This window comes from Aquarana catesbeiana, linkage group LG07 (assembly GCF_042186555.1).
Source record: "Aquarana catesbeiana isolate 2022-GZ linkage group LG07, ASM4218655v1, whole genome shotgun sequence".
Classification (NCBI taxonomy): domain Eukaryota; kingdom Metazoa; phylum Chordata; class Amphibia; order Anura; family Ranidae; genus Aquarana; species Aquarana catesbeiana.
This window is the reverse complement of record NC_133330.1, coordinates 53,954,834-53,982,747: the sequence shown is the minus strand read 5'-3', so window position 1 is coordinate 53,982,747 and position 27,914 is coordinate 53,954,834. Positions and strand designations below refer to the sequence as shown.

The following is a 27,914-nucleotide window of genomic DNA, read 5'->3' as shown; positions in this document are numbered from 1 at the left end:
TGTGTATGGCTGTCTTTCCAACAACCAGCTTTTGTCGAAGGGACATCCTTTTCCAGCATCTGAATCTATTCTGGCGGTGGACTGAATGAAAGAAAACTTTACACGTGTACCAGGATTAAAGGGACTCTCTTTACAAGCCTTTATTAAAGTCCTAGTCACAGTGTGGTCCATCCAATATTCCAGTAGTAGCAACATTTGACCTCCCAAGCTCCTCATACAAGTCTTTGAATCTTAGTGTGTGTTAATATATAATGCACACCAAGACCCAAAATTCTGATTAAAAACAGGCTCTCTTCCGTATCTAATTTCAGAAACCCACAAAGCACCCCCAGTGGCCATGTCATCTTTGTCTAGGCCAGGGGTCTTCAACCTTTTTAAACAAAGGGCCAGTTTACTGTCCTTCAGGCTTTAGGGGGGGCAGACTGTGGCCAGTGTGAAAAAGAAAATCTCCTGGCATCATTGGTCTTAGCAGGTGGAATAGTGCCCCATCATTGGTCTTAGCAGGAGGAATAGTGCCCCATCGATGGTGTCAGTGGGAGGAATGGTGCCTCATCATTGGTGCCAGTTGAAAGAATAGTGTCTCAATGGCCAGATAGAGGCAAGCAAAAAGCCACAGTTTGGAAATTACTGGTCTAGGTCCTCTTACGTCCCACATTTCCTGGAAACGGCAAGTCTGAAAGAGTCTACAATACTGAGAAGCGTGCATATAGTTATTTTGCCAATTAGACTGTAAATGAGGCCTCTCTGAAGAGAGCTGAAGAGTTTCGGGAAACACATTGCGGTCAAGGTAGTGTGACCAGGACTTTACTGAAGACTTATAAAGACATTCTAAAGGCTCAGCTTAGTGCTGTGCAGCAGGCAGAGCGGTTTACTTTTTCTCTACTGCTGAGCTGCATGCAGATAGCCCCTAGAAATGAATGTATACGCACAGTACATACTCACCTGCACAGCCAAGTTTGACAAAGAACCCACCTGTAGGAACACAATGCTGACTGACAGCTGTGGTCAACACAGACAGATCTCATTCTGCAAATGTTGATTAAAAAAAAAAAAAAACAACACACCAGCGGAGGTTCCTCACCTTCCAAAAAAACCTAGAATAATGTGGAAGTTGGGTTTACATACATCAAAAGTCTAACATACCAGACAATCTCTTGTGTAAATATTTCCTACAGTTCGTATCTTCAGCTTTCTTTTCCACATTCGGAGGAGTCGAGAGAATTCCTTTACCATTTGGTATCTGTCCAGGGGAAGGCAAAGGTGGCTTTGGTATTGATTGCCAGTTAAGGCCAGTCTTTACTGAGGAGCTGACAGAAGAGGAACAGGTAGACCCAGCAGCCGATTTTTGCAACGCACCATCCGTTTTTTGGATTGTATGCATCTTCTCCACTTTAACGGATGGGGTCATTCTGTGGGGGACAATTTATCTTTTAGTAAATGAAGGACTCTCAGCGCCCAACTACCTCTAGCAAAAGTCTGGTTCTTTTACGGAACTCCTTGAAACTGCAACAAACTTATGCATGTCAGAATAAACTTTTCCTGTGCAACTGTTCTTTGCTCATTCCAACAGCAGAAAATCAGAAACCCTGACAGAATATTTTAGAATACATAGACACAACATAAAACTCACCAAAAGCACTTACAACAATGACTTGCAGCACTGAGCAAACTAAAATTGATAGTGTTAAAAAACTGCCATATTGTAAGCGCTATCCCTAGCTAGGAAAATGCTCAAAATTGGGTCTCCATTGCCCCACCAACCTGGTGGGTAAACTGGGTTTATTCATGCATTGTAACAGGAAAAGACCATCCATCAGCGCAGGGAGACCCTACAGAAAATCAACATCTACGAACAATGGCTGAACTTCTTTGGCTTGGCTTCTGGGAGGGGTCTAATACTGAACTTGTCAGCCTAAACGAGAAAACATATCTTAAAGCTGAATTCAAGGCAGGCCAAAGATTATGCAATTTCCCCATAGTTGCTGTAAAGAAAAATCGCTTGATTCTCCTATCAACACACTCACTGTTGATGGGGGAATCCCTCCGGAGGAGCTATTGGGGTTTATTTACTAAAGGCAAATCCACTTTGCACTACAAGTGCACTTGAAAGTGCAGTCGCTGTAGATCCGAGGGGGGACATGCAAGGAAAATAAAAAACAGCATTTTTGCTTGTACATGATTGGATGATAAAATCAGCAGAACTTCCCCTCATTTCAGATCTTCCCCTCATTTATTTACAGGGACTGCACTTCCAAGTGCACTTGTAGTGCAAAGTGGATTTGCCTTTAGTAAATAAAGCCCATTGTGTTCTCCCGGTGTGGAAGCTGTCCGTGCTAGGAGAACACAATTATTATAGCCACTAACAATAATTGCATGCTAGAAACCCAATATGCTGGTTGTACCCAAGTCAATCGATGGATCATACCCATAGATGGTTAGAATCTCAGCCCATCCCTGCTTATCTGGCTTAGGCTTTAAAGTATATAGTCCCTGAATTGGACTTGTATTAGCCTCTGTACAGCAGAGTTCAGCCTTGAAGAAGCACAAGGTGGCAGACTGTTGTGGTGCAGTAACCTCGTGCCAACAAAGACATGCTGCTAGGGCTAGAGAGCAGAGTGACAGAGAGATGAGCTAATCAGTTTGCTGTTGCTCTTTTCACCATCTAGTTACAGCCTGGGGGCAGGACAAGACTTAAAAATATATTTTAATTGGTGCAGAGAGAAAAAAAAAAAAAAAAAAAAAAACAGGCCTCCTGCCCTGTCTGAATAGAGCTGTGCTGCGTAGTAGAAGTATGAAAGTTTAGCTTTAATATGTGGCTTAGGAAAGGGCAATATGGGGTTAAAGATGCACACCCTAGATGTGATGAGTTGCCATGGAATGTTGTGTATTGTGTTGTGTAGATCCTTGGGAAAGGGAGTTGAGGGGCTCAGTCTAAGCTGGCCCCTCGCCTCACTGTTTTTTAAAGAGAAAAAAAAAATCAAAAGTCAGCAGCTACAAATACTGTAGCTGCTGACGTTTAATATAAGGACACTTACCTGTCCTGGGATCCATCGATGTTGAGCAGGTTCTTCAATTGGCTTGGGTGCAGATGCCAGCATCTTAGGTAAGGGAATCTAGCAGTGAAGCCGTCACAGCCGGCTTCCCACTCACATGAGCGAGTCATGCTGCACTTTGTGAATGGTCCCGCAGTCTTCTGGGACCTGTGATGTGTCTCAGAAAACTGTGGAGGGAAGGAGGAGGGGACCGAACTCCCGTACAGTACACCAGGGAGATCTGACCAGAAGTGAACTTGTGACACATCAAAAACACCTGTGCACATCAAGCCCTACAGCCAAACTGGGAGGATCCGGTCAGAAATAATACATATGTCTTGATTGAACAAGACACAAATGCACAATGGATTATTTACCCAACGGTCGCAATTCCATCACTGTCAATCTGCTGATGGAATCCAAAAATATTGCCCTTTTTACAAGGTAAGGAGTAGAAGAATGGGCTTAAACTGATCTAGTCTACCATAATCGCTGCTGACAATTCTTCTACCCGGAGGAAGTGTAGCTTACATCTTGTCTTGTGGTGCTTTGCTGTATTGCGTGGGATGCATCGACCTGTTGTTCCCGCCTATCTGTAGCTTTTCTTTGGGAGATTTTATCAGCTTGGAGTTGGAGGAGGCACTGCTGGATGTCCGCGTGCTGCTGCCGGCCACTTTGTTTTTAGTTGATGGCGTGGAGTAGAGGGAATACACAGACGATGATGGAGGGGTCAGAGGGGCCTTGCTGGAGGAACCATGTCTTCTTTCTGGAATAAAAGGAAACTGGTAAATAACCAAAATGTCAAAAGAATACGATTTCAGATCAAGCAGTTGCACCTTTCACATCAATAGCTTTTGTTGGGTTAATTATTGCTGGTTTATCCATCCTATAGCTCTAAACATGTTGTACCTAAAGAATACCTGTTTAGATGCCACCCGTGGGCTCCTTTGAACACAGTCTCACTTTGAGGCTGCTGCACAACACAAACCACCTTTCGGCCGAAGACTTAATTGGAGATAAGACCTTGGGTGGAAAAGACCCTTATCCCTTTCTACACTGCACATGGTTAATAGAATCTGTTTCTATAAACTGTTACTGAAATATGAAGATTCGTGTAAGTTTAGAGTGAGTACACCGCTTTTGTTAATTTATAACAATTATCACAAAACTCTGAATGTCATTACGCACCACTGTATGAGCATTTGAGGTTCATTAAAACATGGCCAGTGTCATCAGAATCCCACCCTAATTCCAAGCTACCTGGAGGAAGGAGAGGGAGGCATTATCAGTAGGGTTGAAACGATACTAGTATTGGTATATGCACCAATACCGAGTATTTGCACAAGTATCGATACTCGTGCAAATGCACCAATACCTGAAACCGATACTTTCAGACTCAGCTCTTTGAGCTGTCAGGGGGGTCTCCCCAGCGTTAAAGAAGTCCGGTAATTGGAGCTGTCAAAAAAAAAAAAAAAAAGCAGAGGCAATGTTTATTAACAACATTGCTCAGCCCTGAAACACTAAAATAAAAAGAAACGTTGTTTCTTTTTCATAGGCGTGCGCACGGGGTGTGCCGGGTGTGCCTGGGCACACCCTAATCACCCCGTGCTGTGTCCAGAGATTTGCCCCAAAATGCTGCATCCAAGAGAGTGTGTGGCCCGCGCTGCCTGCTAAACAGTTTCACAGGCAGCAGATTGTGAGAATTGCCAGAGCTGTTCAGTGTATGAAACTGTCAGATAATGACACTGCATGCAGGGAGAGACACCAGCTGTCAAAATGTTGGGGTGATGTCGGGGGTGGGCGGGACAGAACAGCCATCGAATACCAGCCAATGGGATGGGGTCTGGGCGGGCCGCTACATTTATGTGGCCCCGCCCCCTCTCTGAAGCAGCTCAAACATTGGCTGGTGTTTATAGCGCTTGGTCCCGCCCACTCCCGACATCGCGGCTGAGTTGTAAGTCATCACAACTCAGCCGCGATGTCAGGGGGGGGGGGGGCGGGATCAAGCGCCAACACCAGCCAATGATTGGGCTGCTTCAGAGAGGGGGCGGAGCCAGAGAAATGTAGCGGCCCGCCCAGACCCATCCTATTGGCTGGTGTTTGGTAACTGTTCAGTCCCGCCCACCACCAGCATCACCGCTGACTTTTAACAGCTGGTGTCTCTCCCTGCATGCAGTGTCATTATCTGACAGTTTCATACACTGAACAGCTCTGGCAATTCTCACGATCTCCTGAATGTGAAACTCCCCCTCTCTCCTATCTGTGCCACCCAATGCTGCCTATCAGTGCCAACCAATGCTGCCAATCAGTGCCAACCAATGCTGCCAATCAGTGCCAACCAATGCTGCCAATCAGTGCCAACCAATGCTGCCTATCAGTGCCAACCAATGCTGCCTATCAGTGCCAACCAATGCTGCCTATCAGTGCCAACCAATGCTGCCTATCAGTGCCAACCAATGCTGCCTATCAGTGCCAACCAATGCTGCCTATCAGTGCCAACCAATGCTGCCTATCAGTGCCAACCAATGCTGCCTATCAGTGCCAACCAATGCTGCCAATCAGTGCCAACCAATGCTGCCAATCAGTGCCAACCAATGCTGCCAATCAGTGCCAACCAGTACTGCCTATCTGTGCCAGTGCTGCTTATCAGTGCCAACCAATTCTGCCTATTAGTGCCAACCATTGTAAACCAGTGCTGCCTATCAGTGCAAACCAGTGCCACCTATCAGTGCCAACCAATGCTGCCTATCAGTGCCAGTGCTGCTTATCAGTGCCAACCAATGCTACCTATCAGTGCCAGTGCTGCTTATCAGTGCCAACCAATGTTGCCTATCAATGCCAACCAGTACTGCCTATCTGTGCCAGTGCTGCTTATCAGTGCCAACCAGTGCTGCTTATCAGTGCCAACCAGTGCTGCCTATCAGTGCCAACCAGTGCTGCCTATCAGTGCCAACCAATGCTGCCAATCAGTGCAAACCAATGCTGCCAATCAGTGCAAACCAATGCTGCCAATCAGTGCAAACCAATGCTGCCAATCAGTGCCAACCAATGCTGCCAATCAGTGCCAACCAGTACTGCCTATCTGTGCCAGTGCTGCTTATCAGTGCCAACCAATTCTGCCTATTAGTGCCAACCATTGTAAACCAGTGCTGCCTATCAGTGCAAACCAGTGCCACCTATCAGTGCCAACCAATGCTGCCTATCAGTGCCAACCAATGCTACCTATCAGTGCCAGTGCTGCTTATCAGTGCCAACCAATGTTGCCTATCAATGCCAACCAGTACTGCCTATCTGTGCCAGTGCTGCTTATCAGTGCCAACCAGTGCTGCCTATCAGTGCAAACCAGTGCTGCCTATCAGTGCAAACCAGTGCTGCCTATCAGTGCCAACCAATGCTGCCTATCAGTGCCAACCAATGCTGTCAATCAGTGCCAACCAATGCTGTCAATCAGTGCCAACCAATGCTGCCTATCAGTGCTGCCTATCAGTGCCCATCAGTGCTTCCAATCAGTGCTGCATATCAGTGCCCATCAGTGCTGCCTATCAGTGCCAATCAGTGCTGACAATTAGTGCCCATCAGTGCTGCCAGTCAGTGCCCATCAGTGCTGCCAGTCAGTGACAACCAATGCTGCCAATCAGTGCCAACCAATGCTGCCAATCAGTGCCAACCAATGCTGCCAATCAGTGCCAACCAATGCTGCCAATCAGTGCCAACCAATGCTGCCAATCAGTGCCAACCAATGCTGCCTATCCGTGCCAGTGCTGCTTATCAGTGCCAACCAATTCTGCCTATCAGTGCCAACCATTGCAAACCAGTGCTGCCTATCAGTGCCAACCAGTGCTGCCTATCAGTGCCAACCAATGCTGCCTATCAGTGCCAGTGCTGCTTATCAGTGCCAACCAATTCTGCCTATCAGTGCCAACCAGTGCTGCCTATCAGTGCAAACAGTGCTGCCTATCAGTGCCAACCAATGCTGCCTATCAGTGCCAACCAATGCTGTAAATCAGTGCCAACCAATGCTGCCTATCAGTGCTGCATATCAGTGCCCATCGGTGCTGCCTATCAGTGCCAATCAGTGCCCATAAGTGCTGCCCATCAGTGCTGCCAATCAGTGCACATCAGTGCTGCATATCAGTGCCCATCAGTGCAGCCTATCAGTGCCAATCAGTGCTGACAATTAGTGCCCATCAGTGCTGCCTATCAGTGCCAATCAGTGCTGACAATTAGTGCCCATCAGTGCTGCCTATCAGTGCCAATCAGTGCTGACAATTAGTGCCCATCGGTGCTGCCTATCAGTGCCAATCAGTGCTGACAATTAGTGCCCATCGGTGCTGCCTATCAGTGCCCATAAGTGCTGCCCATCAGTGCAGCCTATCAGTGCCCATCAGTGCCAATCAGTGTCCATCAGTGCTGCCAATCAGTGCTGTGAATCAGAGCCTATCAGTGCCCATAAGTGCTACCAATAAGAGCCCATCAGTGATGCATATCAGTGCCCATCAGTGCCACCTATCAGTGCCAATCAGTGCCCATTAGTGCCAATCAGTGCTGCCTATCAGTGCCACCTATCAGTGCACATCAGTGCTACCAATTAGTGCCCATCAATGCTGCCAATCAGTGCAGCCTATTAGTGCCCATTAGTGCTGCCTATCAGTGCCCATCAGTGCTGCCTTAGCAGGGATGGTGGAAACCCCTCTACAGATAATTGCAATACAAATTACCTTCGAGTGCAACAACTTTTTAGTTGGAAGGTTCACACCATTATAGCACTTTGGATTTTTTATTTTTTAGAGTGTTACACTTAATTGTATATGTTTTAGGTACAGTTATAATGTGAATTATTGCACTTGAAGTTAATTTCCCACCACCCCTGCTAAGTCCATGTCTTTATGGACCTTGCTTTGTGCACTGGTGCACAGTCATGTTGGAAGGGGTCATCCCCAAACTGTTCCCTCAAAGTTGAGAGCATGAAATTGTCCAAAATGTCTTGGTATGCTGACGCCTTAAGAGTTCCCTTTACTGGAACTAAGGGGCCAAGCCCAACCCCTGAAAAAAAACTCCACACCATAATCTCCCCTCCATCAAATGATTTGAACCAGTGCAGAAAGCAAGGTCCATAAAGACATGGATGAGCGAGTTTGGGGTGGAGGAACTTGACTGACCTGCAAAGAGTCCTGACCTCAATCCGATAGAACACCTTTGGGATGAATTCGAGTGGAGACTGCGAGCCAGATCTTCTTGTCCACAAATGCCCTTCTGGAAGAATGGTCAAACATTCCCATAGACACACTCCTAAACCTTGTGGACAGCCTTCCTAGAAGAGTTGAAGCTTTTATAGCTGCAAAGGGTGGGCCAACTCAATATTGAACCCTATGGACTAAGACGGCATTAAAGTTCATGTGCGTGTAAAGGCAGGCGTCCCAATACTTTTGACAATATATATACATATATATATATATGTATGTGTGCTTGAGCTTTCGGGTGCACACCCTAATGCAATAGGCTGCGCACGCCTATGTTCTTTTTGTATATTTCTGTTTCTTCATCTGCAGATCAAAGGGATGAACAAATGAACAAATGTTCCTTTGTTTAACCCCTTATTAATTTACTCTAATGAGCCTTAATTAACTTCATATTCTCCTCCATTTAATTATTTTCCTGCTTTTTTTCTTTTGTTCATGTCTATTTTATAAACGATTAACAATTAAAACTTTTTTGTTTGCTTTGTTAGTGAATATTTTTACACATATATATTAACATATATTTATACATTTCACATTGAAAAAGTGCTAAATTAAAAGAAATTCAATTTATTTCATTTGTAAAAAACTTTTCAATGCTTTGTACCATTGCTTATAGCTGAAGTTAAAACAAAACAGTTGCGGCAAGTACAAAAAAAAAAAAAAAAAATTATCGGTACTTGTACTCATTGTAAAAAAAAAAAAAATGGTATTGGTGCATCCCTAGTTATCAGTAATCAATATATCACTGTTACTGTAATCTATTACAGCAGGGGGAGGTGGGAAACTGCATGGCTCCTGCTACCATCAATCAAATCCTGTGAGGAGGGAGCAGGGGGTGGGGATGAGCCATGCTGTGTGTGTCAATGAATGCGCACAGCCCAGCTCAGGAGCGAGCCTGCAGGTGTGCACCATAGCAAGTGGCTTGCTATGTTGAAACACACAAAAATGGAAGAGCTTGCAGCATGGGCAAAAGACCACAGAAGGGGAGGTTCCAGGCCGCTTTCTGCAATACCATTGCACAAAGCAGGCAAGTATAACACGTTCGTTATTTTAGCAAAAAAATTAATTTAGCCTTTACAACTGCTTTAATGTAGCTGACCTCAATATGTACCTTATATGCTGCCCCTTCCTCTCCAAAAGTCCACTCTCCTTCCTCTCAGCTAAGCAGATTCAAATATCAATGCCCCAGGTTCCTAGACTTTTTCATACATGCAATCCTGACATTATGATGCTGCCTGCGATGACATGGACAGCCTGCGCTGGATGTGCAGTGGTGCTTAAAGTGATTCTAAAGGCAGAAGGTTTTTTACCTCAACGCATTATATGCATTAAGGCAAAAAAAGCTTCTGTGTGCAGCTTCCCTCCCCCAGACCTTTTTAGACTTACCCGAGGCCCATCTTGATCCAGCGATGTGCATGAGAGCAGCGGCACTCCTGTGTCTCTTTCTCCTCATTGGCTCACACAGCAGCTGTGTCAATCACAGCCAGATAGCCAATGAGGAGAGAGCGGAGGACAGGGCCGAGTCAGGCCCTGTGTGTGAATGGACAATGTCCATTCACAGAAGCATGGTTCGGGAGTGAGCCTGCTCCAGCGCTCCCATTTCAAGATGGTTCCTGGGGGGGTGGGGGGCCAGGACCTCTGACAGGTGACCCAAAAAGAAGAGGATCGGGGATGCTCTGTGCAAAACAATTGCACAGGGCAGGTAATAAAACAGGTTCATTTATTTCCTATAGAATCACTTTAAAACCATGGGACATGTAGTCCTGAGGAGAGGAATCGGGGGTTGTTCCAATAAAGAGATGAATGCGTGCTCCTAACCTGAAGCCCAGGGAAGGAGAACACAGGTACCCAGAGACTTCGGTGATGAAGGTAACAAACTGAAAGTGTTTCTCGACTTCTATTTAGGCAAGTACCTTTTGTGCACTATTCAACGTGTGCATACGAATGTAATTCTAACAAACGTGAGGCTTTACTACTACTTTATTGGAATTCCACAAGCTGCCTCCTTAAAAAAGCTGCTAGCAGGCTTCAATCAGCTTCAGCACTTCTTGATTAATCCTACTGAAGCCTGCTAGTAGTGTGTTTAAAGTGTCAGTCAGCACTCTCCCTTAGAAGCTAAAGCTTGCTTTAAAGGCTTGAACAAAGCTGCCCTAAGATTGCCAAAAGCTTTGAAAATGCTTTATAAAAAGCTTGCTGTACAAACTGAGCTTGCACAAATGGAAGCCTGTATGTACAAGATGTGAGACACACTGTATAAAACGTGCTTTTTTCATCTAGTGTCATCATTCATCCTGTACACTTGACGCACCCTCCTAACCCCCCTACAGCTACTGTATTCATCTTCTAATTCTAAAATCTGATCATGTGCAAACATACGAGTGTGTTCCTTGGTTTCTGCACTGCTCTCTCAGCCTCACATAAAACGCAGGATGAAAGAGAAAGGTTACAAATAGGGAATCTTTTGACAAGAGGATGGTGTCCCGCCTGATTTTTATGGTGACACAGTGTTTACCAGCACTCTGTGCCTAGCACTAGCAGCTCACTGATTTGATGATTGGAGGTGCATTATAACTTTATCCCTATTTGTAAGGCCCTGTTATTGATTATAAATAAATTATATATATATATATATATATATATATATATATATATATATATATATATATATATATATATATATATATAACACAAAAAAAAAAAAACTAAAAAAACACATGATAGACAGCGATGATGAAGCTAAGAATACACCTGTGTGACTAGTTCATCTTGGAAGTAGTTATTCTAAGGATGTGACTCAGTGAACTGGTTTTGCTCCATGGATCCAGGGCTAGTTATGTGGCATGTGTGTCCGTGATCGACAGCATCCATCTGTACCAAATCTCACAGGAATTTCTGCTTTCCGACAAATTCCCTTTAAGATGCTTAAAACATGCTTAACAGCATTCTCTATTTCAGCAATCCTAGAAAACCAAGTTTATCCATGGCTGTATGTTTGAGTTCAATAAAACAGAAACAAAGCCCTAGATTAGATCAGAAAAGTACTACGTTCCGGAAAGGCCATTACCTCCCGGCGAATACCATTTACAACACAAGCACGGCAAAAGCCAGGGAAGAAGAGGAGAAAGCGGACAGATTTTGCAATGACTCAGTTCACTGGTGGCTTTTTTTTTCTTTCTGCAAAGCAATGAGTAATGATCCCCTGGTTATTACACTGCTTAAAAAAGAAAGCTTGTGAAACATTCTAATGCAGGTCCATCTGTGAACCTGGAGATGGAAAGTCACGCTACACAGCAGCCATGGGTCTCCTGAAGAACCACCGGAGTGGAGGATCTGCTCAAAGCAACCAATCGGCTGTGAGCTGGATTTTGTAGACTATGAATTTTTATTCTGTCGTATGAGAATTTTCGCAACTTTAGTAACCTCTTCATCTTCGATATGAAATTAGCATGCAAAAAAAAATTTAAAAAAATAGGACAATCATTATAATGTCGTGTATACGAGGCATTACTATTTAAGCTGCTATATTATACAGAAACAAAAAATAAGGGTATTAAAATTCTTTAATATTTAGGCCTACTCACTTAAGCGTTGCCATAGTAACCTTACAGTCCTACAATACAAGAAAAACACCCTAATCCAAAGGGTAAAGCCCCAGGATTGGCTGAAAAACTGGCTATGCAAATGGCAGACAACTATTATGTTTAAATTAACTAATTTATTTAGAAAGTATCAAAAAGTTTAAAAACATTTACCAAAAATGATTCTATAAAAAGGAAACACAGTACTTAATACACCACAACTCAAAAACAACAAAGTGCATAGGATAGATGCACTGAAATTTTGGCCGACGAAACATATCGGCATGAAAATAGGGTTAACTGTGTTTTGTCGATAGAGAAAAAGGTGCTGATAACATCGCCCGAAAACGCATGTGATTTTGCTGTGCTTATGGTGGTTTTTTCATAGGTCATGTGACTCAAAACCTGTGTCAAAAATGTAACACGGGTGCGTTAGTGATGCGTTTTTGATGCATTTCAACGGGGAGGTGCAATGGACCAGTGTGAAGACATACATAGAATTTAAAGTTCTTTCTTGAGTTTTTCTTGTGCTAAAAAGGTGCCAATAATGGCCGACATTAAAGTCATAATATGCATTAAACAGTTGAATATCATACACACACACACATATATATATATATATATATATATATATATATATATATATATATATATATATATATATATATATATTTTTTTTAAAACTGTCATTTTCGGTTTTGCGACAAGTGTATCCTGAATTTTCGGTACCAAAATTTTCATTTTGGTGCACCACTAGCATATAAAACAATGTACTGTACACAAAGCAAATGTCCGGATGTCTGGACAACTTACCGCATCAGGATAGGGCAAAGATCAAGCTGGAAAATGACACCTATATGCCCCAGGGCCCATAAGGCTACCACATTCTATAGTTCTCAGACCTTGGGCAATACTTTGCACAAGATTTCCTCCTGGAATTAGGTGGTTGTCGTGAAGTGCCAAGGTTCTCCACTTAATCACTCAGTAAATACTAGGTACCTAGCAGACCATCCACTTGATTAAATAAAACATATAAAGTTCACTGAGGATAGAGTGGCAGCACAGCAGCTGGAATATATTATAAGTGTATAAAGCAGTGCTAATAAATAAAAATCATTGTTATGAAAACAGATAAAACTAAACATAAATCAATAGACTCCTAAAGTGAAAAAATGAGTAAAAAAGTTAATAAATTAAAAATCCATCATAGCCCATAGAGAAAAGGGCTAAAATATATATAGATATGTGCACCAAAAAATAAGTTCAAAAGGAGGAAGAGGGCAGGTTATCTACAAGTGTCCGCACAGCCATGAATTCACAATGTTTCCATCACCAGGTGACACTAATGCTCAGGCCTCTTACCAGATAAAATGAACCATCATATAGTATGGTCAAATGCACGTGTTAAATCTCCTTATGCAGGAGGAACTCCGGAATGCTAGGGATGAATCCGGTCAGAGTTGATTGGTCTTGGAGCGAAGTGGGGACACGTGGATGAAGTAATCTGTGGATAACCTGCCCTCCCCCTTCTTTTGAACTTATTTTTTGGTGCATACATATATATATATATATATATATATATATATATATATATATATATATATATATATATACACACACACACATATACACACACATACATACATACATACACGTGTGTGTGTGTAAAAAATAAATAAATCCTTTTCTCTATGAGCTATGATGGACTTTTGAGTTATTTATTCATTCTTTTTCACTAATTTCCTCACTTTAGGAGTCTATTTGATTTACCTATGGTTAATTTTATCTGTTTTCATAACAATGATTTTTATTTATTAGTACTTCTTTAAACATTTACATTTTTGTGTTTTGTATCACAGATAGCTCAAGCGGCTGCTATATTCACAAAGGTTTTAAAATAGCATGGATATTGCACGTTTTGTTGTCATTCATTGGTGGCTTATACTAGTGAAATTCAAGATAACTCAATGTGCCGCTATTTCAGATTGTACAGTATTCCATATCAGTATACACACTGGAGGTAGCTGGATATGGGTTGTGGGATCTTCAGCAATCCTCTATTGAATGGCCTCTTGGGCAAAACAAACTGGGATTGAGGGGCAACCGATCAATGCCAATCACATATGCCAATATGAAGACAGGCTTTTGGGTGAGATTCAGGCATGCAAATCAGCCGCATTAGAGCAGGTCAGTACACAGGCAGTATCCAATGACATGGTGTTCATACACCCACTGCTAGCTCCAGCTTAACCTGGCCAAACAAAGTCCACAAGGGGAACGGGCTCACTGTTCATCTGCTTGGCGGCACTTCACACGTCAAAAATTAGGCCACTTTCACATTGCTGCCATGACTTGAAAGTCGCGCGATTTTAAGGAGGACTATGGACCTCAACTCGCATCAAGGTCAGACCAAAGTAGTGCAGGGACTACTTTGAAGTCGGTGCGACTTGAAGTCGCAGATATGAATGGTTGTCATTGGAAATCATGAGGTGCAACTTGTCATGTAACTTGCACTCCCAAGTCACAGGACAAGTTGCACAAGTGTGAAAGGGGCCTTAAGCTTACCGCACTCCAGGAGCGTTATCCGTATTAGAGATCGACCGATATGGGTTTTTTATGGCCGATGCCGATATTTAGAAATCGCGGCGGCCGATATATGATGCTGATTTTTTTGGCCCGATAGGTAAGGCCGATTTTTTTTTTCTCCCTTCATCTCATAAAATCTAACAGTTTAGACCCCTTTCACACTGGGGCATTTTTGGGCTAAAAATATCTCCTGTAAAGTGCCTGCGAAACAGCTCCCCTGAAGCCCGAGTGCTTTCACACTGAGGCGATGCGCTGGCAGGATGTTAAAAAAAAAAAAAAAAAAAAGTCCTGCAAGCAGCATCTTTGGAGCGGTGTATACCGCTCCTCCACCACTCCTGCCCATTGAAATGAATGGGCACCGCTGCCAAAGCACCTGCAAAGCGCTTTGGCAAGGGCGCATTTAACCCCTTCATCGGCCGCTAGCTGGGTTATAAGCGCTCCGCTAGCAGCCTAATAGCGCAGCTAAAATGACTGTAAAGCGCCACTAAAACTAGCAACGTTTTACTGTCAACGCCTGCCAGTGTAAAAGCAGCCTTAAGTAATAAGTGATACAGAAAATTTCTTACATTTAAACATTTACTGAACAAAACAAACCTCCAATCAGTTCACTTGTATGTATAATTTAGATTAAAAAAACCAAAAACAAAATCTTAAATACACAAAAACAGGTAATCAAAACTTCTGGCCGAAAAAAAAATGGGCTAACTTTACGGTTTTCTTTTTTTAAAATTACTGTATTTTTTCCAAAAAAATTGCATTTTAAAGACCGCTGCGCAAATGCCGTGTGACATAAAATATTGCAACAGCCACTATTTTATTCCCTAGGGTCTCTGCATATATATATGTTTGGGGGTTGTAAGTGATTTTCTAGCAGAAAATACAGGATTTTTACTTGTAAGCAATAAGTGTCAGAAAAGATTTAGTCCTTTAGTCCATTGATAAGTATAAACATTTTATCTCTTCTTTTCTCAGACTTGGCAGATAGGAGAGACAAGTCGCTCCACAGGAAGACTTCAGGCAACTTGCACTGACTTCTATTACAGAAGTCATTTGCAAGTCGCGCTGAAGTTTTAAATCAGCCTTTTTTATCAGCACAATCGGTCAATGCCGATTATCTAAAAAAAATGCCAAATATTGGCCGATATACAAGTCGACCTCTAATCCGTATCCCAGCTTTCCGTCAGCTGTTATCGCTTGCTGCCTCAACTGTGCTCCTGGTGCTCCCCAAGGCCCCGCTGCTGTACAGGTTACATACTGGGGGTGTGTCTATATGATGTCACGTGACGCATCAATGACATCAACGCGTTTCGATATCGTACAAGCGTAGCTTCATCAGAAACAAAACCAAACCTAGTGATATTTAAAGAGAATAACTCTGGTATGTGTAAAAACCTGAATCTCCATTTTAAGGTTGTTCTACTAAGTTCTGTCTTCCTTTTATAGCAAAAGCTGTGGGTGGTATTGCTTGCTTGTATCTTTGCAACCGTCAAAACAGAAATGTCATCCCAGTATTAAGTCTAGTACACACGATCGGAATATCGTACAAAAAAATACCAGTTTCGAAGCAATTGTACGATAATCTGATTGCTAGTACACAGCTTTCGTCCTAAATTATCCGAAGGGACAAACACGAACATTTCTCTTGTACGATACCAGATTTAATTTGATCAGTACTTTTTGTCCGAAAATGCAATACAAATACATGACATCACTTTTGAATTTTTATTCTGACATGCGAGAATTTTCATACTTTAGTAACCTATTAGTTTTCGATATAAAGACTGCAAAAAAAAAAAAAAAAAAAAAAAAAGGACGATCATTCGTCTGATAAGCTCATTGTGTGTACAATGCTTTAGGATGTGATGCTGCATACACAAGAGCGGACTTTTCGACCGGACTGGTCCGGCGGACAATTCGGCCGTGTGTGGGCTTCATCGGACCTGCAGCTGACTATTTTGGTTGAAAAATCAGACAGACTTTAGATTTGGAACATGTTTCAAATCTTTACGTCGGAACTCCGCTGGACCCAGTTCCTATCGAAAAGTCCGCTCGTCTGTATGCTAGTCTGACAGACGAAAACCAACGCTAAGGCAGCTATTGGGTACCAACTTCCTTATTTTAGTCCGGTCGTACGTCATCACGTACAAATCCGTCGGACTTTGGTGTGACCGTGTGTAGGCAAGTCCGTTCGTTTGGGAAAGTCCGTTGGAAGTCCGCTGAAAGTCCATCGGATAGTCCAATGGACCAGTCCGGTCGAAAAGTCCGCTTGTGTGTACGTGGCATAAGGCCCACATGGACAATGACCACTCTCTTGCCCGAGTTCAGGGCTGATAACCAATACCCACCCTGGGCTGTTGGAGGCGAGTAAAATTGTCAATGAACAAAGCATTTAGTTATTTCCTGCGATTCTGACAGCACCTTTCTTATATAACCGTTTTTTGGGTGTAAATGTCCTTTGGTGGAGATAGGATAACCTTAAAGCCCGACACTTCTGGAGAATATAAGTACATCAAAAATGTATTACAACCAAACAGTAGTGTAGACCAATGGTTCTCAACCCTGTCCTAAAGGACCCTCAACAGGCCAAGTTTGCAGGTTTTCCTTTATCTTGCACAGGTGGTTTAAATCAGTGTCAATGGCTTGGTATTTTGGACAGTTATTTTATCTAAGAGAAATTCCCAAAACATGGCCTGTTGGGGTACTTGAGGACAGGGTTGAGAACCACTGGTGTAGACTTCGATTACTACAACTGCCCACTGGTGACTGGTTCTCTATAAAATATGCATGGGTAATAGCTGACAGAAAATTCCATGGCTGCCAGCCATTGCGTAATAAAATGCCACACAAGAAGCAATTACCAGCTAAGCACAAGCACGGTCTCATTAACCACTTCAACCCCGGAAAATTTGTCTGTTGAATGACCAGGTTTTTTTTTGCGATTTGGCACTGCGTCACTTTAACTGACAATTGCGTGGTCGTGCGACGTTGCACCCAAACAAAATTGACGTCCTTTTTTCCCCACAAATAGAGCTTTCTTTTGGTGGTATTTGATCGCCTCTGCATTTTTTTTTTTTGCGCTATAAACAAAAAAGAGCTACAATTTTGAAATAAAAAACAAAAAAAAAAACTAAAAAAAACCACAACACAATTTTTGCCATACCAAACATCCCCATTTTTTTTTTTTTAAAGCAACTTTTTTCTCAGTTTAGACCGATATGTATTCTTTTACATATTTTTGGTAAAAAAAAAAAAAAAAAAAAATCACTATAAGCGTATATTGATTGGTTTGTGTAAAAGTTATAGCGTCTACAAAATAGGGGATAGATTTATGGCATTTTTATTATTATTTTTTTATTAGTAATGGCCGCAATCTGCGATTTTTATCGTGACTGCAACAATATGGCGGACACATCGGACACTTCTGACACATTTTTGGGACCATTGACATTTATACAGCGATCAGTGCTATAAATATGCATTGATTACTGTAAAAATGTTACTGGCAGTGAAGGGGTTAACACTAGGGGGCGATCAAGGGGTTAACTGTGTTCCCTGGGAGGTGATTCTAACTGAAGCGGGAGGGGACTGACTAGAGGAAGTGACAGATCGTGGTTCCTAGCTAATAGGAACACATGATCTGTCACTCCTCTCAGAGCAGAACACGTATTTGTGTGTGTACACACACACACACACTTCCGTGTTCTGTCCCTCGTGTTCGCGATCGCTCGAGGCCGGCGGTCATCGCAACCGTCGGCCACTAGGATCGGCACCCCGGCTGTGCAGCATGCGCGCGCCTGCCATCCGATCCCGCGAGCCGACGTATAGTTACACCGGTTCGCGGGATCGTGACGACCTGCCGCAGTATGGCGGCGGCTAGTCGGCAAGTGGTTAAAGAGGCACTGAATGCTGAAGTCAATCAGAAAGGCCTATGTCACTATTTCATTGTGTATATGAGCAAATACAGGAAACGCTTTACTGACATTGCTAATTGTTACACTAAATTCTATTATGCAAGCTGAGGTATTATTCAAGTTTTGTGGTCCTCGAAGAAGACACTTGTTTGCAAAAACAACCAACGCTGAAGCAGGATATCAGAAGCCTCGGTCATAAAATCATGGCTGTGGCAACTCATAGAATACCACAAAGTGGGACAGACAGACATTAACACGTATGCTATCCTAAATAGTTTTTTCTACAACCTTAATTCTAAATATAGAAAATATATAAATATAGAATATATAAAAAAAGCTGTGTAAAATCTGCATAAAAACAGAATGCTATGATTTGCAAATCTCATAAAACTATATTTTATTCACAATAAAAAATAGAAAACACATCAAACTGTTCAAACTGAGAAAATTTACCATTTTAGGAAATAAATAAGGAAATTGATGGCAACACGTCTCAAAAAAGATGGGGCAGGACAACAAAAAGTACAACCCCAATTCCAAAAAATGTTGTAGCACCTCCTCTTCTTTTAACAACACTGTAAACATTCGGGAACTTAAGAGATCAGTTGTGTGAGTGGAATGTTGCCCCATTCTTGCCTGATATAGGATTCTAACTGCTCAACTGGAATGGGTCTTCATTGTTGCATTTTATCATTTCAAAAGGCATCAAATGTTTTCAATTGGTGAAAAGTCTGGACTGCAGGAGGCCATTTAAGCATCCAGACTCTTCTCCTTTCACTTCCCAGTCACAGGCTAGGAGACCTATAAGTGACAATGGAAGTGCAGCACAGAAGGATCAGGCCTCCTCCCCTGCCGGACATAGCTGTGTAATGCCCCGTACACACGGTCAGAATTTCGAACAGAAAAAGTCCGATGGGAGCTTTTGGTCGGATATTCCGACCGTTTTTCAGTTGGCATTTCCGACGGACTTAGATAGAGAACATGTTCTAAATTTTTCCGTCGGAAATGCCGACGGAGGTTATCCCGTTGGCAAGTCCAACCGTGTGTATACGGCATAACTCTCAAGACTGGATGGACAAATACAAATCTTTTGGCAGGCAAACCAGATCTCAGATGTAATTCATCTGCGAATTTAGCGGTTTGTCTGGAGTTCGGTATTACGATATGCTGGGTATACAAATTTCAGCGATAGACTGGAAGACCAACTCAAAATGGTAGTCAGTATTAAAAGCATTCAGAAGAGATGCATTAATGCGGCCTCATTGAACTTAAAGTGGTTGTAAACCTTTATGAAATGACTGGTCTCAGGTGATATACAGATGAAACAAATCCTCCTACATAAGTTGTACCTGTTTATCTGCAGTATTCTCGTTACATCTATTCAAAGTGTTTCATTTTAAAGCTTGTCAGAGATCAGAAAAAGGGGTCGGAGAGCTGAAATGACACACTGCAGAGCTCAGTGAGGAGAGCTTTGACAGCTGATTGCATTAAAGGGACCCCACCCCCCACAGTGTACAGGAACAGAGTTGAGTTTGTCACTCTGCTGGAGCTCCCTCCCCTGTCACCTTTTTTTCTTGATGTCAGGATAACTTGTCAGAAGTGATTTATGCTGATATTAGAGGAACGAGGCAACAGACAGAAATTACACTTCGTGCTCTAAACTGACACAAGCACACACTATAGAGGGATATGCTTGATTCATATTTCATGTCTGAGGTTTACAACCACTTAAAAAGCAACAGAATATGTAACAGAGCTTTTGACATTTATATACCAATTAAAACATGTTAAAAGACTAGTCCATTGTAAAATAAAAATAGTTCAGTACATAAACACACATTTCTCAACGTTTTGCCTCTTATAAAAACATGGCAATTACAGACAAATACCAGTAGGATCTTTCAGGAATCCAGTGAGCTCCTAACTTCCTGTAATTCCATAGTTGCACTTAAAATGGATCTTCACTGCATCTCTGCATCACAAACCAAAAACGCCATTTAATTCATTTTTAACATTCAAAGCAAACTCCCCCATCCATCCATGTCTCTATGCTTTATATTGTTGAGAAATCACATTGAAAAACACCCCTCTATGATTTCTGGCTGTGGCCATCTTGAATAAGGGCAGATGATTCATGTAGCATTTACTTCCTGGAATCCATCTGCCCTTAGCTCAAGCATACCTGCAGGAGGGTGTGCTTAGCTGAGAAAACCCCTCCTCCTCTCCACCCCTCCTGAAGACACCTGGGATGTACGACAATTTTCCTAAGCAAAAAAAAAAAAAAAAAAAAAAAAAAACAGCAAATAGCTAAAGAAATGCAAAAAAAAAAAAAAAGTAAAAATACAAGGGTTTTTCAAAAAGTTTCCGAACTTTTTTTATATAAATTTCACAGCCATCTTCACCATAGTGTGACAAGTATTATATTAAACTACAAAGTCAACCGGCTTGCCAGACTAGTCACATGACACTTTCAGATATGACCAATTTCCACTTCTTCCACCCTCACAAACGAAAAAATAAAAGTGTGGAAGACCCCTTGTATGATATACTTTCCTATTTACCAATGCTAGCAGCATAATTAATATGGTTTGTTAAGAGTGAAGTTCCACTACAAAATCCCAAGCAGGCTTCTCTGCTCTCCTCTGGACTACAGAACTCCTCCCCTTTACATGAGGACAAGGGAAGGCGCCGGGTGGAGTAAGACCACAGTCCACCCTTCAGAGCATTCAGAAGGATACTGACAAAACCCTTATGCCCCAAAAACGTCACTGGTTCCTAATAATCTGAACACTCAAAAAATATGGCCGCCCCCTGTTATGATCGACAGGTATTTTTAATATAATCTTAATATTTGCATAACCCCTACCTAAGGCAAACAGCCCCTGGGCCAAACAACTCATCAATTGCCTTAAACCCGGTTGCTAGCAAACGGCGTCCATTGACGTTAATAGGAAACACAACTCCTACATCAGCTTTTGAACTTTGGCCAAGCTTACTCAAATGACATTTTCAGAATCGCTTATGTGGCCCGCTTGCAAGCTCTTAATCCCTCGTTTACCAGATTATCCACTTTGATCAACTCGAAGCTAGAGAGACAACTTTAACACACTGCGAGTCTCCATCCCGACAAGACGGCGTTAATGAAGAAAAAAGGCACGGCGGATTGGGGGGGGGGGGGGGGGGGGAGCGGAGGGGACAGGAAAGATGGAATGCAACATGACAACAGAGATGAAAGCATGTAGATACATTTGTTTCCTGCAGTTCCGTGTTGTGCTAGAGCACAGCCATACCCACCTTCTGCAAAGTCCATGCAGAGCTGGGCTTGCAGCCAATTCCAGCCTTGTGTTAGAGAGAGGAGCGAAAAAACGAAAAAAAAAAAAAAAAACCACACAACACACGCCCTCCCCACAACACGGTGCGTGATCAGCCCTTTGTAGCAGCTCCCATTCACATATTTTGTCTGTGTTCCGTTGCACACTCTGTTCCTGACAAGTAAGACCTTGCTGTCATGCTTTGGGGACTACCCACACACTCCTGCCTGGGCTCCATATTTGTGCTTATGTAACATTTGCCAGTATTGTAAAGTGAAAATCAGGCACACACAGGTCCTGGCAGATAGAGGAAAGAGAAAAAAAAAGGGGGAGGGAGGGAGGGAGCTGGTAAAAACGAAAACAAGGGGGTGTGGCGTTCAGATTTTTTTTTAAAAACCTGACAGTTGGGAGCAGCGGGGTGATGCTCTTTGAAAGCAAACAAGCTGGAATCGCAGAATGGGAGGTTAATTGTGAGAGTTAATAGATCGCGGGAATGAGCAGGAATTTTTTTACAGACGATTGTGCCAAAAATTTTTAGGTTTGCGTGCTGCCAACCCGTAAAGCGCAGTCGAAAAATGCAGGACATGACTGCCAAAATTTTACTGCAATACTTAAAGTGAAACTAAAGTGACAAAAAAATTGTGGGCAGGCGGGCTCTTCATTATAGAAGAGGCATGTTATAAAACAAACTAAAATGCAAGTCTGAAATCTTATTTTACCACTTGACCTCCTCCGGAAGATTTACCCCCCTTCCTGACTAGACCATTTTTGCGATACGGCACTGCGCTACTTTAACTGACAATTGTGCGACACTAAATAAAATTTATGTCCTTTTTTTCCCCACAAATGGAGCTTTCTTTTGGTGGTCTTTGATGACCTCTGCGGTTTTTATTTTTTTACACTATAAAAGAAAGAATGAGAATTTAAAAAAATATATATAATTTTTTTTTTACTTTCTGCTATAAAACCTATACAATAATTAAAAAAAAAATGTAAAAAAAAAATTAAAATTTCTTCATAAAATTTAGGCCACTGTGTATTCTGCTACATATTTTTGGTGAAAAAAAATCCCAGCAAGTGTATATTGATTGGTTTGCACAAAAGTTATAGCGTCTACAAACTATTTAGTTTTACTAGTATAGGCGAAGATCAGCAAAACTTACAGTGGGACTGCAATATTGCGGCGGACAGACTTTTTTGGGGGCCAGTGCTAAAAATATGCGCCATCACTATACTAATGACACTGACTGGCAAGGGGTTAACATCAGGGGGCGATCAAAGGGTTAACTCCGTGCCTAGCCAATGTTTCAGTGTAGGGGAAGTGGGGGGGTTGCTTTTACCGGTGGAAGGCATGGATCGGTGTTTCTGCTTTACAGGAACACAGGATCCATGCTTCTGTACTGACAGAATGACAATCTGCCTTTCTGTCAGAGTACCGATCAGTGGGTGGACATTGGGTCCATGGGACCCGCTGTGTAAAATCACAGTATGAGCAAGCCCCTGGTTGTGCATACTCTCACTCTACACGAATACGGCCGCCTAGGCTATAAGAAGATTGCCAAGACCCTGAAACTAAGCTGCAGCACGGTGGCCAAGACCATACAGAGGTTTAACAGGACAGGTTCCACTCAGAACAGGCCTTACCATGGTCGACCAAAGAAGTTAAGTGCACATGCTCAGAGTCATATCCAGAGGTTGTCTTTGGGAAATAGACCTATGAGTGCTGCCAGCATTGCTGCAGAGGTTGTAGGGTTGGGGGGGTCAGCCTGTCAGTGCTCAGACCATTACGCTGCACACGGCATCAAATTTGTCTGCATGGCTGTCATCCCAGAAGGAAGCCTTTTTCTAAAGTTGATGCACAAGAAAGCCCACAAAGACAAGCAGACTAAGGACAAGGATTACTGGAACCATGTCCTGTGGTCTGATGAGATTAGGATAAAAACTTATTCGGTTCAGATGGTGTCAAGTGTGTGTGGCGGCATCCAGGTGAGGAGTACAAAGACAAGTGTATCTTGTCTACAGTCAAGCATGGTGGTGGGAGTGTCATGGTCAGGAGCTGCATGAGTGCTGCTGGCACTGGGGAGCTACAGGTTATTGAGGGAACCATGAATGCCAACATGTACTGTGACATACTGATGAAAGCATGATCCCCTGAGACTGGGCCGCAGGGCAGTATTCCAACATAATGACCCAAAACACACCTTCAAGACCACCACTGCCTTGCTACAGAAGCTGAGGGTAAAGGTGATGGACTGGCCAAGCATGTCTTCAGATCTAAACCCTATTGAGCATCTGTGGGGAATCCTCAAAACAGAAGGTGGAGGAGCGCAGGGTCTCTAACATCCACTAGCTCCATGATGTCGTCATGGAGGAATGGAAGAGGTCTCTAGTGGCAACCTGTGAAGCTCTGGTGAGCTCCATGCCCAAGAGGGTTAATGCAGTACTGGAAAATAATGGTGGTCACACAAAATATTGACACTTTGGGGCCAATTTGGACATTTTCACTTAGGGGTGTACTCACTTTTGTTGCCAGCGGTTTACACATTAATGGATGTGTGTTAAGTCATTTTGAGGGAACAGCAAATTTACACTGTTATACAAGCTGTACACTCACTACTTTACATTGTAGCAAAGTGTCATTTCTGTAGTGTTGTCACATGAAAAAATATATAATACAATATTTACAAAATGTGAGGGGTGCACTAATTTTTGTAATACTGTACGTCCTGTTTCCTGTCTCTGTGGTGTGGCGGTAGTGGTCTAATTTCACATAATTTAAATTGGTTCGGCCTTGGCCCACTATCAGTTTGGACTGAGCGGCTAGATGGGGCTTTTGGGGGGCAGGGATTGTCTGCCATATTGGTTGTGTGTTAGTCCTCACCTCTTGTACTGGTTTGTGTATAGCTGGGCGTTTTTTTTTTTCTTTGTATAATTGTCCCAGCTAGTTTGGGGGGCATTTGCTATGTCACTTAGGGGGCTAAGATGACGTAGTTCCAATTGAATGAAAGACAGCGGGGCCTCGCCAGAGAGTAGGCTGTGGTGCGCTAGGTGAGAGGTGTACTCACTTTTGTGAGATACTATATATACAATCGTGCTCAAAAGTTTGCATACCCTTTCAGAAACTGTGAAACTTTGGCATTAATATTGAAAATATGACTGATCATGCCAAAAAAACTGTCTTTTATATTAGGATAGCAATCAGATAAAGCCATTTATTATCACATAGACTGTTGGATCCTTTTTAAATCAAAACAGAAATCACCTAATTGGCCCTGATAAAAAAAGTTTACATACCCTGGAATGTTTGGCCTTGGTACTGACACAGATGGTGGCACACACAGGTTAAAAAGGCAATTAAAGGTTAATTTCCCACATTTGTGACTTTTTAAATCACAATTGGTGAATGTGTATTAATAGTCAATGAGTTTGTTAGCTCTCACATGGATGCACTAAGCAGGCTAAACACTGAGCCATGAGGAGGTAGAAAAGAACAGTCAAAAGACCTGCATAAAAAGGAAATGAAAGTTTACAAAGATGGAAAAGGATATAAAAAGATATCCAAAGCCTTGAATATGCCAGTCAGTACTGTTTAATTACTTATTAAGTGGAAAATTAGGGGTTCTTTTGATACCAAGCCAAGGTCAAGTAGACCAAGAAAGATTGCAGCCACAACTGGTGGAAGAATTGCTCAGGATACAAAGAAAAACTCACAGGTAACCCACAGGAGAAATACAGGCTGCTCTCCAAAAAGACTGTGTGGTTGTTTTTAAGGAGCACAATTCAACGATACTTGAATGCCACAAAAAAGCCAACAAGGCATGTCAAGGTGTTGTTGGGCATATTGTAACCAGGCTTTTTTGTGGAACTTGTACAGTAAAGACTTCTTTCTGGCAACTTGACCATGCAGCTCTTTTTTGTTCAAGTATCATCATATTGTGCTCCTTAAAAACAATCACACCATCTTTTTCCAGAATATCCTGTATTTCTCCTGAGGTTACCTGTGGGTTTTTCTTAGCATCCCGAACAGTTCCTGTGGCAGTTTTGGCTGAAATCTTTCTTGATCTACCTGACCTTCAAATGTTCCATTTCTTATTAAGTGATTAAACAGTACCGACTGGCATATTCAAGGCTTTGGATATCTTTTTATATCCTTTTCCATCTTCGTAAAGTTTCATTACCTTGTTACGCAGGTCTTTTGACTGTTCTTTTCTACCTCCTCATGGCTCAGTGTCTAGCCTGCTTAGTGCATCCATGTGAGAGCTAACAAACTCATTGACTATTAATACACACACACTAATTGTGATTTAAAAAGCCACAAATGTGGGAAATTAACCTTTAATTGCCATTTTAACCTGTGTGCGCCACCTTCTGTGTCTGTACCAAGGCCAAATGATCCAGGGTATGTAAACTTTTTATCAGGGCCATTTGGGCGATTTCTGTTATGATTTAAAAAGGATCCAAAAAAAATATGTGATATTAAATGGCTTCAGGCTTCATGTGATTGCTATCCTTAAATAAAAGACAGTTGTTTGGCATGATCAGTCATATTTTCAATATCGATGCCAAAATTTCACAATTTCTGCCAGGGTATGCAATCTTTAGAGCAAGACTGTATAAATAAATTTATATTTAATAATGTATTAATACAGTTTGATTAAATTGTGCCCTTTATAAAACTGCCAGCAGTTCAACTTTAAAGTGGACCTGTTTGTAAAGAAAGAAAAGACAGGCATTTTTACTGTGGGCACCAAGTACTTTTACTATAAATAAACTGGTTTTTATTGTGCCTGATCCTGAGAATATCCAATAGAAGCCTCAACTTTTGCTTTGACTTGGAGCTAATCGCCACCTTCTGCCGTTCAATAACTCAGTGTAGTGGCAAAAGATTATTAAATGGTGTCAGTGGCAAAACAGAGTATAATGCGGAGATGGAACAGGCTGTGCGGAGGGTGCTGCACATCAGGGGGTTTCCGGGATACATAAACTTTGAGGAGGGGGTAATTGACTTGTAGGCACTACAGGGTAAAATCCAAGCCTTTGCTTGCCTTCTATACACTTGCAAGTCTGCTTTAAAGTGATATTAAAGCCTTTTTTAAATTAAAATTGTAAACATGTCATACTTACCTGCTCTGTGTAATGGTTTTGAACAGAGCAGCCCAGAACCTCCTCTTTTCAGGTCCCCCGCCGGTGTTCCTGGCTTCCCACCCCCGTACTGAGTGCCCCCATAGAAAGCCATTTTCCATGGGGGCATTCGTGTGGGCTCGCTCATGAGCCTCACGGTCTGCGTCTATTGACACAGACAGCGGGGCTCGGCCCAGCACTCTCTCATGATAGGATTTGATTGACAAGAGCAGAAGCTAATGGCTCCTGTTCTCAATCTGCCCAGTGACGAGGGAGAGAGCCACTGCTCTAGTAGTAAGTATAAGGGGGCTGGGGGGGGATTCGCTGCAACAGAAGTTTTTTTTTTTTTTTTTTACCTTAATGCAAAGAATGTATTAAGGCTTTAGAACCACTTTAAAGATCACATACACATGTACCTTTAAAATTCACCCCCTTTGCCCACACTCAAAGAAAAGGGTCACTTAGGCCCCTCCCCAGCTGCATTTAAGCCAGCCATACACGGATCGAAATTCAGCCGGTTTAGTGGGGAGCAACCAAATTTTTTGTGTTTTTCAATCAGGGACGCCGGCTATAGCCAGCAACACTGGCTATTGTATTCTGCTGGAAAGGAAGGCTCCCCACCAGCAGAATACAATATAGTGGGAGAATTGTATTGCTTTTACCCAATTGGACTCCAATTTCAGCTGGAAGCCAAGTTATGCTTAAGGGAGGGGAATGTATAATGATTTTACTATGAAGCATGTGTAAATTATCTTTATATATTTATATTGTGCAATATAGGGCTGTAAAACTAGCATTCTCAAACCAAAAACCAACTCAGTTATGTTTTAATGATTTTTACAATAAATGATTTGATTTTAACAGTGTAGCATACTGCATGCATTATTTGGCACCCTAAATGTCCCATTTCTGTTTTAAAGTGTTTTTGGGCTATGAGTGACTTTAGGGACCTTGGTGTCGATCCATATAATCTTGGCATCTGTTACATACAAGGATTGTTCAACCTACTGGTTGAATGAAAAAAAAAAAAAAAAAAAGTAATAGGAGGGGGAGAGCTAAATTACCATTTTACTTTACCCTACTTGCAAAGAGAAATGGTAACTTTAAGACAATTATTCTCTACTACGGTTGTTTA

At 42.3% G+C, this 27,914-nt stretch overlaps 1 protein-coding gene across 1 annotated transcript in view; it reads right to left on the bottom strand.

The window, feature by feature from the left end:
• ATXN7 (ataxin 7) overlaps positions 1-27,914 on the bottom strand; it is a 182,939-nt gene that overhangs the window by 36,098 nt on the left and 118,927 nt on the right. Inside the window, exons 7-8 of the mRNA XM_073592174.1 lie at positions 3,564-3,798; positions 1,144-1,409 (exon numbers count right to left, since the gene is read on the bottom strand). Of these exons, the coding sequence (XP_073448275.1) occupies positions 1,144-1,409; positions 3,564-3,798 (501 nt within the window). The remainder of the gene's footprint in view (positions 1-1,143; positions 1,410-3,563; positions 3,799-27,914) is intronic.